This window comes from Galeopterus variegatus, unplaced genomic scaffold (assembly GCF_000696425.1).
Source record: "Galeopterus variegatus unplaced genomic scaffold, G_variegatus-3.0.2 Scaffold1400, whole genome shotgun sequence".
NCBI classification, from domain to species: domain Eukaryota; kingdom Metazoa; phylum Chordata; class Mammalia; order Dermoptera; family Cynocephalidae; genus Galeopterus; species Galeopterus variegatus.
Window position 1 is genome coordinate 208,361 of NW_007727511.1, and position 14,929 is coordinate 223,289.

At 35.7% G+C, this 14,929-nt stretch overlaps 1 protein-coding gene across 1 annotated transcript in view; it reads right to left on the bottom strand.

Moving 5' to 3' along the window:
* UBR5 (ubiquitin protein ligase E3 component n-recognin 5) overlaps window positions 1-14,929 on the bottom strand; it is a 130,979-nt gene that overhangs the window by 83,300 nt on the left and 32,750 nt on the right. The window contains exons 2-5 of the mRNA XM_008576773.1: window positions 4,666-4,710; window positions 3,993-4,074; window positions 3,479-3,555; window positions 2,622-2,741 (exon numbers count right to left, since the gene is read on the bottom strand). Coding sequence (XP_008574995.1) covers window positions 2,622-2,741; window positions 3,479-3,555; window positions 3,993-4,074; window positions 4,666-4,710 — 324 coding nt within the window. The remainder of the gene's footprint in view (window positions 1-2,621; window positions 2,742-3,478; window positions 3,556-3,992; window positions 4,075-4,665; window positions 4,711-14,929) is intronic.

Sequence of the window (14,929 nt, forward strand, 5' to 3'; positions counted from 1 at the left end):
AAAAAAAAAAAAAAAAAAGAATAAAATACTTAGCAATAAACCTAAGCAAGTGAAAGACTTGTACACTGAGAAGTACAAAACATTGGTAAAAAAAAGTTAAAGACACAGATAGGAAAGATATACTGGGTTTATGGACTGGAAGACTTAATACTGTTAAGATGTCCATACTACCCAAAGAAATCTACATATTCAACACAATCCCTATCAAAATCCAAATGGCTTTTTTTAAGAAATAGAAAAATTCATCCTAAAAATTCACATGAAATATCAGGGGACGGAAATAGCCAAACAATTTGAAAAAGAAGGACAAAGTTGCAAGATTCACACTTCATGATTTCAAAGGATACAACAAAGCTTCAATAATCAAAATGATGTGGTACAGGCATAAAGACTAATAGACCAATGGAACAGAATAAAGAGCCCAGAAATAATACCCCATGTATACAGTCAAATTATATTAAACAAGGCACCAAGACCACTCAAAGGAGAAAGGACAGTCTCTCCAACAAGTGGTGGTGTGAAAATTGCATGTCTAAAGTTGGGCCCTTATCTTACACCATATACAAAAATTAAAATGGATTAAGTACCCAAAAATAAGACCTAAAATTATGAAACTCCTAAAAGAAAAAATAAGGAAAAAGCTTTATGACAATGGACTTGGCAATGATTTCTTGGATATGACATCAAAAACACAGGGAACAAAAGCAAAAACAGACAAATGGAACTACATCAAACTTTGAGGACATCGTGCTAACTGAAATAAGCCAGTCACAAAAAGACAAGTATAGTATGACTGCACTTATATGAGGCATCTAACTGTCCCAGATTGGAGGAGACTAAAGAAGCATGACAACTAAATGCAACTGGAATCCTGGACTGAATACTGGACCAAACAAACGGTATTAGTAGAACAACTAGTGAAATTTGAATACATTCTGTAGATTAAGCAATAATCAATGTTAATTTCTTGGTTTCAATAATATGGTTATGCAAGATGTTAACATTTGAGGAAGCTCGGTAAAAGGTATAGAGGAATTCTTTGTACTATTCTTGCAACTTCTTTAAAAGTCAAATTATTTCAAAATGAAAAGTTAAATTTAAAAATAAACAAAGAGGACTGGTCAATAGCTCAGTTGGTTAGAGCTCAGTGTTATAAAACCAAGGTCAACAGTTTGGATCCCCATCCAGGCCAGCGGCAAATAAACAAAGGGCACAGGATTAGGAACAAATGCCACTATGTAAACTGATAAACAGGCTGGCTGGTTGGCTGGTTATCTCAGTTTGTTAGAGTGCGGTGTTTTAACAGCAAGGTTAAGGGTTCAGATCCCCATACTGGCCAGCCACCCCCAATCCCACCCCCCCCCCAAAAAACAGAGTAAACTGATAATCTAAACCAGGAATCAGCAAACTTTTTCTGTAAAGGGCTGAATAATGAATAGTTCAGTCTCTAGGGGATAAACAGTCTCTTGACTACTCTACTGTTGTATCACAAAAGCAGCCACAGATGGTAAGTGAAACACAAGGCATGGCTGTATCTCAATAAAAACAAGAGCAGCTGGATTTGACCCACAGGCTATACTTTGCTAACCCTTGAACTAAACAAAGAAATTTTTATCATTAAGGAAGGTATTATTTGACATAGTATAATATATGATAGTTATTCTTTCCTAAATAAATACAATCAAGTGTTTTCCATGTTATCAAATGAAATTTCATTTATTTACATGTTATTTTCAGAATTTTTTATCATACACTATGTACACAGGACCTTTAAAAGGAAATGCATAACATTTTAATAAAGACCAAAGCTATACTTCCCACTAATGAGCTGAAGGACCCACTCAACTAAATGACCTTCCTCCCACACCAAAATAAATTTAGTTCAGTATAAAAGCAAAAGTAAAGAAAGAATTTTAGGATCCCAATTTTTAAATCTAACTTTTACTTTACCTACCCTACAGTGCCCCCCCAAACAAAAAAAATCATCCTCTCCCCTTCCTCTTAATTATATTTTGAAACAATTTAAATTGCTACTAGCTATCTTTCTCTGATCAACCTTTGAACACATATGCTGATTTGACTGAGCTGACATTATCTTATCATTAATTGAGTATCTTCAGAAAACCTAGCCATTCAAGAATCAAGGTATAAAATGAGTAAAACCATCTAGCTTGGAATTTGTATATGGTTTCTTTAGTTTGACAGTATATAAACTTAAGATAAAATGGTAGAGGAGTTGAGTAGCTTACAAGGTATACATTTTATAAATACATTTAAAAAGTAAAAATAACTAGTAAAAGCTATAAGGTTTAGTTACATCATTTACAAACCTCATTAAATTAATTCAGAAAGAACTACCAGATATCAGAAAGAAAAGTTAGGGTTTTTTTAACCCAACAATAAGTCACAAGAGATGATCAAAGATGGATTCACATAAAATTTTAAATGACCTAATGGCATAAGTGACATTATAAACACATGTAAACATTATACATTTTTTAAAGGTTGAGAACCTGGGTTAACTAATTAGCCTGTGTGGGTTATTTTTATCACCACCCAGAGTTCAGCGGAGTTCCCTAGTGGCACAGACTACTGGATGCCTTCAACTGGCCACAACTTACCCCAGGGTATTGCCTGCCAGCCTGCCCAGCGTCTCAGAACCTGAGAGAAACCACGGGGAGTCACTTGTCCTACCAGGCCTGGATGTCCTCCCCGCCCCCGAGTTGCTGTTCAACTTTGACCTGGGGGAAAACAACAGGTGGAACAATCACATAATGGTCTCCAACTGGAGAGAAAACAAACCTGGAATTCCAGGCCTCACTGCTCTGGGACTTACTGCGGTAAAATACCAGCCTAATGATTACTCCTACTGAAATTTAAACTTCACATCAAAAAGCAAACTTAGCAACTTGTAGCTTCATGACAATCCAGCACTCTTTTTTGGTTGAAACTGTTTTCACGTTTTAACTGCAAACAAATGTTAAATAGTAAATTGTTCTTTAGATTTTTAAAATGCTCTCTTTAGAAGCAGCCAACTGAAACTCATCATAATCTAGCATCCTTTTTTATACACCATAATTTTAAATGACCAAAAGTTTAAAGAATCCCTGTTGTTTTCAAATTGAGTTACCTGATTTGAAAATACTAATGAGAAAAAACCTGATCTATCAAATCTATAGATCTATTTAAAAAGGTAAATCTAACTTGCGACCTACCAAATATGTAATATCATTCTTCCAGTAACCTATTTCTGTTAAGTGCTAATTAACTCCTCTGCTACTTTTATTAATATTTTGGCCATAAATCATTTGAATAAAAATTAAAACCAAACTACAAAGTAACCATTCTACTCTGTTTTAAGCATTTGAGTTTTTGTAATGCCTTCTTTTTTTTAAATTTGAGGGTTACCAAAATCAAAACATGGGTTTAATACCATCTAAGCGCTAAATATATATTAAATAGAAAGGACATGTCTTACCCATCATTATTATCAGGTTTACCCAATTCCAACCTGTCTGGCTGTACTGAAAAACCAATCCTGCAAACTCTACCATCCTAAAAGCAAAGAAAATAGAAGAAATTCTCAAAGTAAAAACATATTAAAATGTGAACTTATTCAACAGATTCTGTGCCTAACACTTGCAATTCAGAGGATAATAAATAAGCTCTCTTCCAGAAGGCGCTCACACCTGAGTTGGGGAAATACAATATACATAATCAATATACCAGCAGAAAATAATTTAAAACATCTCAATCTGACAAAACTCAGAATAAGGAAATAACCAGATATCAGGAGCCTCCCATTCTGTTACTAATTTAGTTTCAAGTGCCAGTAAACCATTTGTGCTTTCTTTGGGCCACAGAATTTATACAGTAAGGAAAGAGAACCAGGCAATATTCAAAATAACTCTGTCTGGTTGAAAAGAAACACAATGATGCACAATTGTATTTTAACTATTTTTCATTTATCTACCTTAGAGTAAATAATTTACCTCAAGAAGAAAAGCAGCATGATTTGGTCCCACCACACATTGTTTAATAGCAGCCTGTTCCAATACATTCAAAGGGGGGTGGCTGGGGCATAGAAAAAGAAAAAAGTATGTTAAGTAAAACAAAAAAAAAAATTTTTTTTTTTAAACTGGTAAGGAGATCTTAACGCTTGACTTGGTGTTGCCAGCACCATGCTCTCCCAAGTGAGCTAACCGGCCATCCCTATATAGGGATCTGAACCTGTGGCCTTGGTGTTATCAGCACCACACTCTCCCAAGTGAGCCACGAGCTGGCCCAAAATTATTTTTAAAATGGTAAATACATCCCAGGGATTTTTAATCCAAACAATAAAAGAAAAATAATTGGCAAAACCTATTTTTAAAATACTAATATTTACATATTTTAAAGCAATAATTGAAAAATAGTAATTATGACATCCCTATGATTATTATAGCTCTTTGGTATGCCAGATTTCAAAAATATCAGTACAAATGGAAACTATTTAATTCAAATGAACCCAACTCATAAAAAGTTGATAGACTGAAAGACTCTTAACCCAATCACAATCATATTGATCTTATTTATACTAGGGCTGCTGACTAAGTATGAGTTATTTTTCCTAATAAAGAAAAACCATTCTTTGTCAGAAGATTTAAAATATCTTAAAACTCTTACCTGTTTAAATTATATTTGTTCAGCTTCTCTGAAACTTCCCGTAACCTTTAAAAACAAAACACCACTTTGTAAATAAAATAGTTTTGACAGGCACTTGTACCATTATTTGGTGCACTTCAATAGCAGTACTTTGTACGACAAGAATGGTTTGGGTTTGTTTGTTTGTTTTGGCGACCGGCTAGTACGGGTATCTGAATCCTTGACCTTGGTGTTATAACACTGTTAATCAACTGAGCTAACCAGCCAGCCCCAAGAATGTTTTTTATATTCTCTTTTAATTTTGTCCCCAAAAGATCACATGTAATTCCCTTCCCTTACTACCCCATTAACAACCTCAATAACAACAATAATAATCACATTAATTCCATTTTACAGATGAGAAGAGACTTCTAGAATTATATAATGAAAAATAGCAGTAGAGCTGGTACTTAAACCAACACCCAATGGAAAGGTCATTTTAAAAATCATGCTATCTATGCCAAAAGACTCTTGAATGTGCATGGATATCATGAAATGAAAATACTCAGGAAGCACAGATCTATTAAGAATCTAATATAATGGGGTAAAAAAAGCCTGAAAGCCTAGTTGACTTAAAGCATAGTCTGAAGTTCTTGAAGGGCCTTATGACACAAAACTGAACAAATTAGAGCCTCAAAGTCCTTATAAGCAAGGATAACACCTCCCATTTCTAAAACGGTATTGAATATGCTTAGGAAAACCTCAAGGGGCTATACAACAAAGAAATATTAACTTATATTATCTGTAATGGTTTTGCTGCTTCTCTCAAGAAAATAGTCTTGAATTAACATAAAATATTGTTAACATTCAGCTAGATTAAACTAGGCACTTTGTCAACCTAATAAAGTCATTTTACAACGTAAAGATTAACCAAATGTAGAGATTAGGAGTTAAACCTTAGAAATAATTATCTTAAAAGTAAACTGAGAATTTCAGAAAGCAATGGGAAAAATTATAACATTAAATCAATAGGAAATTCCATGAACTTTGCTCTCTAAAGAATGACAAAAATGAATGAAATCAAATTTCAATCATTTGTACTAACAGATTAAAGTGTTATACATACTTCAAAAATAAATCATACATGAGAGCCAGTTTAGGACTTAAAAGCTGCCACAATATAATCTAAGGGCAAATAACCTAATTATTTCAATAAGTAGGAACCAGTTGTCCTTTAAGTTCTATTATCTGTTCACTGCTCAGGAGCATCTTTCAAACACGCACAGTAACTGTCCAATACCGGATCACATTCAGTAGCTAGAATAACCTTCAAATGATGCCATATTTAATTTCTCTCCCAAGAAGTAGATACTCCCAAAGAACAGCATCTTGAATATGTGTGATTTGGCAGCCCGAAAAATGTATTTTCACTTTTGTATCACGTGTTGCATTTATTTTCATTAACAAAACATATTTTCATTGATCCCAGAAAGTTAGGTTTTTTTCAGCGAATTCCAGTTTGCTTATTTACAAAGTACACTTCTGTGTTCCAAGACAAGATAAAACACCTTAAGAGTAATGCATTGTAAAACTCATAAGCTTTGAGAAAAGGCTGACTAGAAAATGGGGAGAAAATAAACTAGGGGGCTCTGTTCCATACAATAACAGCAGCCTTCAGAAGACTGACAAAGGCAGGAACTTTCACCTTCCTGGGCCCATATTTACTATGAATAATTTACAAAACTTTTCACCAGAATGGAGCCAGAGTGTGCAAAAGGGCTAAGATAGGTTTTACTTCCCAAAAACCACAGTACTGACACTTTTAGAAGGTACTTGTTCACTGGCATACAACTAAACCCACTTCATTTCCATTCCTTTTTTATTAGCCCAAAACTGTCTCTAGATCTTTTACAAAGTACTCAGTATTGGGGGGAATAAAATTTGCCAAAGCCTTTTTCAAAACCGGACAATAGGGCCGAGCCCGTGGCGGACTCGGGAGAGTGTGGCACTTAGGAGCGCAGCAGCGCTCCCGCCGTGGGTTCGGATCCTATATAGAGATGACCGGTGCGCTCACAGCGCTCACTGGCTGAGCGCGGTGAGGCTGGTCTCAAAAAGGACCAAAAAAAAAACGGACAATAAATGAGATTAAGAATTAAATGCTGCCTCCATGGCTCCAAATATCATCCTAGGTTGATAGTAACTACACAACTAAAATAAGCTTTGAAGATATCAAAATGTTAGAAAATAATAACTCAAGAACTCAACAGCAAATTTCAGGCTACTAAGGAGATAGTGGAAATGGTTGCTATCAATTAAATTTTCTAATCTTAAAAATCATGGTGAGATTCTTAACCACATTCAAAATGTACACCAACAATCTGTGCTGGAAACAATGCCCACAGAACAGCAAGAAACCCAGAGTTTACTCCAAGCTCATCTACTACTAACTGGGCCCAATTAAGCCTATTAGGTCTCAGGCTCTCATCTCTGTAAAGAACAACTATTAGTCACCATAGTTTTTTTCTGTACTGAAATTCTTACAAATGTATGCAAAGGAAATGTATCAGTGGAGGATATATATGTAATGTTTATAGTAGAAATGGCACTGACTGTCATATTCAGTTTTATCTTCATGTGAAACCTTCATACACAATGGATTTCATACGGACACGTAAAACGTTTCCCCAAATATCAAATGTTTTAAAATTCTTCAATTCAATCCCAAAATTTATACAAAATGTATCATTGTTCCAGATCTCAAGACAGTTATGACTAAATGGGCCCCCTACAAATTACATGTATCCGGGTAACACTGACAAAGAAACCTTCAAGCAAAAAGAGAATAGTATATTTAAGGAGTATTTGGTTCCCTTTTACATTATAAAGTCCTCAGGAAACACACAAATCATAGCACGACTACAAGCCAATGATCATATTAATTTAAATTTACTAAGTAACTGAATGCTTCTATATAATTAATAGACACTCATCCACACTTTAAAGGATCTTTGTCCAAAAGCTTACAATGCTTAAAGTTATTAACTATATTTCCTCTCCTAGCAATATTAATAAGGTTTCCTTTTCAAAATAAAAGGAAAACCATGCTAGAGCTCACCAAATTCCATTTCAGAAAAAAAATCTTTACATGTGGTTATAATAGAAAACAAGAGTACAGAGTAACAAAATAACCCCATAACTCAGTATTTAATCTCATTCAAGGACAGACAGGCAAGCCTTTGTGAGGAAGCTGTAACACACAGTACACAGGTTAGCAATAAGCTTTTGACAATCCTTAGTACTCCTACAACAAAGATTTATTCCATATTCCAATTAAAAACCCTATTTTATTCTTTTAAGTTTATAGTTCATCTTGCAGATCCACAGACTGAAATTTTTTTAAAAAGCACCAAGGGAAGGTAACAGAAAGACAGGAAAACAAAGTATATAACATTACTTGCTAGAAGCTAACATATTTTATTGCTATTCTTGAAATCTCCTATCATTTCAGTCTCATTTTCCCTAAATTTAACATTACAATTTCAAAGATAATTCATCTCCTCACTGATCCTCAATTGGCAATAGCAGTTAGTACAGGTTCTTCAGTTTTGTAATCCTCTGTCTACCCACTGCCAGGTAACACATCTGCATGGTCAGACACACACCCCTACACTGCATTAAACTGGATGAATCTTTCTTACTGAATTTCTAAAAAAAAAATGAGGTACACTTAAATCTCCAAAAGGCTTCAGTTCTTGAGGACAGAAAGATATTCCCAACATCCCACCCCCTACACGATTTCCATACATCCGGAATTGTAAGACAAGGTATACCACGTTTATCAGCTTAATGGAAGAAAGTGGCATAATCTGCCACCAGTACATTTCCTCCAGTCTCACTTCTACTTATTTCACACACTGTTCAAATACTACCTTCTCCATAAATTTTTCTTGGTAGTCCTCTTTTTCTTCCTACAGAAGCCTACAACTTTTCTCTCATGTAGGACCTTCACTGTCTACTTAACATACTAGCCATCAGTGTCTCTCTCTGAACTGTCTTCATAGACTCTTGAGACAGGATAAAACTTGCCAAGTCTTTCCTTACCTCTCCACTCTTTCGGATACAGTTCCAACAGTGAAAAATGTGCAATGTCACTCGTATACAATCTGTTTCAGAGGCAGAATAGGCTATTGATCTTAATCTCAACAAAACTAACTCCCTAGGTCTTCCACCTCAAATTAAAGTTAAAAACAAGAAAGAACAGTGTGAATGTACAGATTTCTTTCAGGATAGATGCCCATATAACTCTTATAAGCAGATCATTTAACATGGAGAAAACATTTAATCTCACCGCTTAATAACTGTATTAGCAAACTGAATTCAAAGTGACCCCACACCAACCTCTGGATATCCATTCGTGGAATAAAATTTTACATACCCCTATAATTTTATTTTGGAGTAAAGGGCTTACTAATTTATACAAAGAACTGACAACAGTCAAGGTTACCTACAATACTAATACTAAATCACACATTCCTGCAGAAAATGTAAAATTCACCTCTTGTCATTCATGTCTGAGAAGACAGGCATTGCCAAAACAAAAATGCAGTACATTAAAAATCTGTGCCCAGATATATTCTGGTGGAAAAAGAAATACTATAGGAATATTTCTGGCATTTCTCCAAAAGCAAATTTTCTAAATCTTAAAGCCTAAAACTTGAGCAGTGAAATCGCATGCACAATTTTTTTTTTTTTTTTTTTGAGCAACTCCTGTGTTACGAGACAGATGCCAAACCCATCTCCAACCACAGAACATGGTCTTTCCACTATATCACCATACACTTTCCTCAGTATAGGCAATCAGTCCTCAACTTTCACACATTGTTCTTCTATACAACTATTGTACTATACTATGTACACTGCCACCTTGTAACTGCTTCTTCGAATGCAGTGATTCATATCACTGATATCAATAAATTCAAACTATCACATGGTGGTCCCACCTGCCAGCACTGTAACTGGAAGAAAAGACTGTACTTCGTGCAAAGTTGCAGAGGGCATTTTGAGATGATCATTTACTTGTGCCAGCATCTAGTAGGCAGAGCCCCACCCACCCCACCCCACCCCTCCCCCAGCAAACTGAGAGCCTGGAGCTAGTTTATTCAATCCAGTCCAGAGAGTACTCAACCCAAAATCTGGGTTTACACAGTTCTGGAGCAAGCCAATGGCAAACCACCCAAGGCCAGTTCAGGCGGCAGCCCCTTTACTGGGGTCTTTGGTATGAGATGGAGGAGCCAACTGAGTCTTCTCTTCATACTGCATGCACTGTGGATTTGTTCCTAGGGGAAGGGGATAAAGCCCTTCCCCCTACACACTCAGTACTGTGACTTAAATATTAGGAGCTACTTTGACCTAGAGGGCTGGGGATGGCAGAGAGAGCCTGGAAAGGATTATTCCTATAGCCCTAGAGGAAGGCAGGATCCTCACTCCACCTGGATTCCAATCTCTCTCTCTCTCTCTCTCTCTCTCTCTCTCTCTCTCTCTCTCTCACAAACACACACACACCCCACACTGGTGGTAGAATGGGGTTGGGCCGCTGTGAAAAGTCACACCAGTCTTCTGGGTTGCCTCAGCCCAAGCAAAAAGCACCAACACATTAGGGATGGTTCACTCTCATCTTTGTATGAAAAACTCGCTCATTGTATGTCTGAAATTTGAATTCAAGACATTTCATTTTCAGACACATTTTTGGAAATCCATTTTGTAATTCTTGTATCTGAATTTAACCCTGATCATTGGTTCTCCAACTGTGGGATCTCACAGAACAGCAAATAGGGGTGGAGGTGTGAAAATAATGACAAAAGCAATACTGTTCTTCTGATAACACACAGAATCACTACATGTCACATTCACACCAAAAAAGGGGAAAGGCCATAATCTTAGAATAAGTAAATAAAAATTTAGCTATATTTGTAACTCCACATTTTGTCCTTAATTTTTTTCACATCATAGCTGACCACAGAACACTTCAAAGTTTAATAAGGAACCAATGAGTAAGATTATTGTAATGGCCCAACAGGAATTTAAAATGTTACCAGAAACAAAAGGTTCTCAGGATTCAAGAAAGCAAAGACTATAAATTTATTTCTTTGTATCTCTTATAGGAGAGTTTTCTCTAAAAGTAAATCAGAATCTCTGGTTGTGGAGTGACAAATGCATATAATATTCTTTAATGCAGTCTTCTTAACAGCTTCCCTTCGCCACTCCTCAGAATGTACTTTAGTGATTCTCAAACTTTTTGATCTCAGGACCACTTTACACTCTTAAAAATTAGTGAGGACCCCAAAAAGCTTTTATTTATGTGAGTTACAACCATTAACACTTATAATATTAAAGTTAAAAACCAAGAAAAATTTCATTTAAAAAATGATAAACTCACTACATATTAACATTAATTACCTATGAAATTGATAGGAGGACTGTTTTACATTTCTGCAAACCTCTATTACCAGGCTTAATGTAAATTAGTTAGATTCTCGGGTCTGTTTCTGCATTCAATCTGTCACAGTATGTTGCTTTTATTAAAGCAAAGGAAGAAAAGTTGGCCCTACATAGAGAAGTTGTTAAAAAAAAGAGAGAAATATTTTAATACCCTTTTCAGATAATTGTAGATTTCCTCCTTTCATATTACACCAAAACTTGACAAGTGATAGTTTCTTAAAGGTTGGGAGCAATGTGGAATCTGAAATCTATCAATAAACAAAGTATCAATAAACTTTGAATAAATCCTTTACCCACACGATTCCATAACAGCATACACTGGTCATTTGGAAAATATCTACAGATATCATACAAATCTGCAAAAATCACATTTGCTACAATCTACAGTGTCAAATTCACAGTGGGGAATACGAGTTTCCCACAATTCTAATTTTTGCTTGAAAGCTCATATTTACCGCTAGCAACAAATACCTTGTTGTTTTCCTTAAAGTGACATGCTCATTTCATTCATTATCAACAAAATGTCTGCTTGGGGGAAGAGGGAGTGGGGAAAGGAGGCATTGGTAAAGGGACCCAAAAATAGACTACATTGTATACTGATAAAGTAAAATTAAAAAAAAAAAAAGTCTGTGAAATCCCGAAGTCTGAATAACCATATTTTGTCAGTCACTCTTTCAAATAAAAATGGTTTCCATGAAGAAAGCAGCTAGTTCACCCTGCAACTAAAACAACTGTGAAAGTACTTTTTCTCAAGACAACCTATGTTCTTCTCATTTTGTCACATTGCACATTAAAATGACCTATACCCAAAGGTAAACATTTAATAAAGTTAATAATTTTTACTGCTTCATCAAGGATACCCTTAAGTGAAACTGGCTTTTTTCCCCTGCATGTGCAAGAAAGTGAAGAATGACTATCAGTACAGTTTGGTGTCACTGCAATGATTTGCGCTAAAAAGCAAGTATTTTCCCCACCATTACTTTTGAACCATAGCACAAATGTCAAAACATGAAAAAGACAAATAAAGTTTCACTATTACTGTTAAGATAGTTTTGACCTCAGAGCCCCTATAAGGACCCCCAGGGTCTGCAGTCCACACTCTGAGAACTCTGTTTTAAAATGCATCATAGTGCCATTAAAGTAACCAATGCTAAACTGATGTTGGGGGGAAAATGAGTAATTGTTCATTCTTCTTACTAAAACAGCCACAAATGTCAACCAAAGCAACCTCCCAGTTAAGCACTTTTAAAATGCTTTTTAAATTATGCAAAAAATATCAAAAACAAAAAATAAAAACAACAAAAAGGAATGGCCGGTTAGCTCAGCAGGCTTGAGCAGTGTGTTATAACACCAAGGACAAGGGTTCAGATCCCCGTACTGGCTAGCAGCAGTACATATATACGTACATAAATAATATTCTACAGCAAAATTCAGCAAGTCATAGTTTCTTAAAGGTTGGTTGCATGTAGAATCTGAAACCCTACTGATGAACTTTTCATACTGTTACACTAAAATCCATTGGTCTAATATTGTACTCTGAATAAACTGCTTACCTATGCATGATTCTACTTAGATATAAAATGGCATAGCAAAGTAGCATAATGGCCTCCCTGACAGTATTAAACTCCTTGAGGCATTAAGTATCTATCATTCACTTGCCAGTGGTTATCAATAGGCAGGGGACAGGCAGTAGGGACAAGGATACAGAAGAACCTCTTTAATATGTATATGCAAAAGCTACATCAATTGGGGCGGGGGGGGGGGGGGGGGGGGGGGGGGGGGATGAGGCAGTGAGGAGGCCTTAAAGAGATGTCACCAATTGCCAGCCTACACTACAGAAGCACTCTAATTGAATCACACGATATATTTTAAATACTTTAAAGATTGTAGGCAAACATTTGAAATTGGAAGATTTCATATATAATTTCAGATTTCTAGCTTCACTTGAAAAATGAGATTTAGCAACTAAGCTTATATTCCCTAGGTGACTAGAGGTGTCTTTAGCTGCCAAACACATGCAGACATCTAGGTTTGAGATTGCTGATTACTCCTCCACCCTATAATTCAGATCTCAGCTTATACACTGATCTCTAATACGTATTATCTTTGATCAGTCACAAGCTTTAGTCACGTTGTATTTCTTTAAATTTGGCTCGATAATTTCTAAAACAGTAGTCTAACTTTTCTCACTTACTGACTATCAAAGACAAGTGTGCCGGGCCGGCCTGGTGGCGCACTGCTACAGTGCGCCGCTTGGGAGTGCGGCGGCGCTCCCGCCAAGGGTTCAGATCCCACATACAGACTGGCTGCTCACTGGCTGAGCGAGGTGCGGGAGCAACACCGAGGGTTGCAATCCCATTGCCGGTCCCGGTCCAGGTCCAGTACGGGTGCGACACTGAGGGTTGCGATCCGTTGCCGGTCCCGAAAAAAGACAAAAAGGAAAAAAAAAAAAAAAAAAGACAAGTGTGCCAAGTAGCAAACACCTGATTTTCCTTTTAGAGTAAAGGACCCAAATCACACAAGACATAGCTTTTGTAGAGGAGAACTCCATCTGTCACTGGTCATAGGTAGGACTCATATGAGGGGTCTTCAGAAAGTTCATGGAAGAATCTGTATCATCCTTTAATTCCATTTATTCACAAACTTTTTGAAGTGCCCTCATATTTAATTTATTAATGTTTGTGAGGATGACAAATGTCAGTTTATACATTAATACATTCATTTTAACCTAAATAAATGATACAGGACATTCACCTTCAAGATGTATTCAAGACCAAAAAGAAAAGAAGTTTCTAAATAAATATTATAAATTCATAAAGTGATATAAATATTTTTAAATGTGAACTTCCTTTAACTATTCCCTCTAAAATGGTTTTATGGTTGAAACTTTAAACGATTTCTACTACACTAAAATGAGAAAATTTATGTTATAAAAAAACACTGCAAACTATGAGAGAGAAATTGCATTATACCTACAAATAATTTCTTCCCCTAACCTGGAGAATATTCTAGTTAGAAATTCCTGAACAGTGTCAAAAATAACATTTTTCCTAAGAAAATGAAAAGGACACCAAAATCCCAAAGTATTGTGCCATTTGAAAAATAAACACATCTCTGGGAAACTAAATACTGAACACACAAAAAAAGGAGTCATCTTTCCTTTAAATCAAAATTAACCATGTTATTTCAGCTCCATTCAAAACAGGAAAAGTGAAAGTATACACATGGCTAAATGGACAAGAAGAAATTTGGTAGGAAAAGACAAAAGATATGGCCTTTACATATTAATTCTTGTCTTAAGTCTTTCTGTCTCATCTAATTTCATTTTCTTAACAGTAAGACTATACATACAAACAAGCACTGTGTTAACAGATAGGATGAGAAGGATTCTTCAGAGCTCCCATCCAAAAAACTGCAGCATCCAGCCAAAATTTCAAAAGGGAATACTTGGCTTTCTTCACCTTAGGCCATATCGACAATCTGAATACCTACAACTTCACTCATTAAAAAGTATCTGCCAAATGCAGATAATGTATTTAAATATTGCAAGCCCAATTTTAACTCTACATACAAATCAAACATCTCACAAGAAAACGGATGGGCTTCACAGTATAAACACTGCCATTTGGCAAGTTATTTGGTCCTTTAGATAGAACTGTAAACTGAAAACAAAATACTTGTAATAAAATCTGATTTTTCCACATCACAGAAGACAATGAGGAGGTTATTTGTATTCCTGACCAAAGATCTTGATGCCATTATATTCCAGAGAGCTTCTTTGAACAGGTACTACTAAGATGGCTTCTTG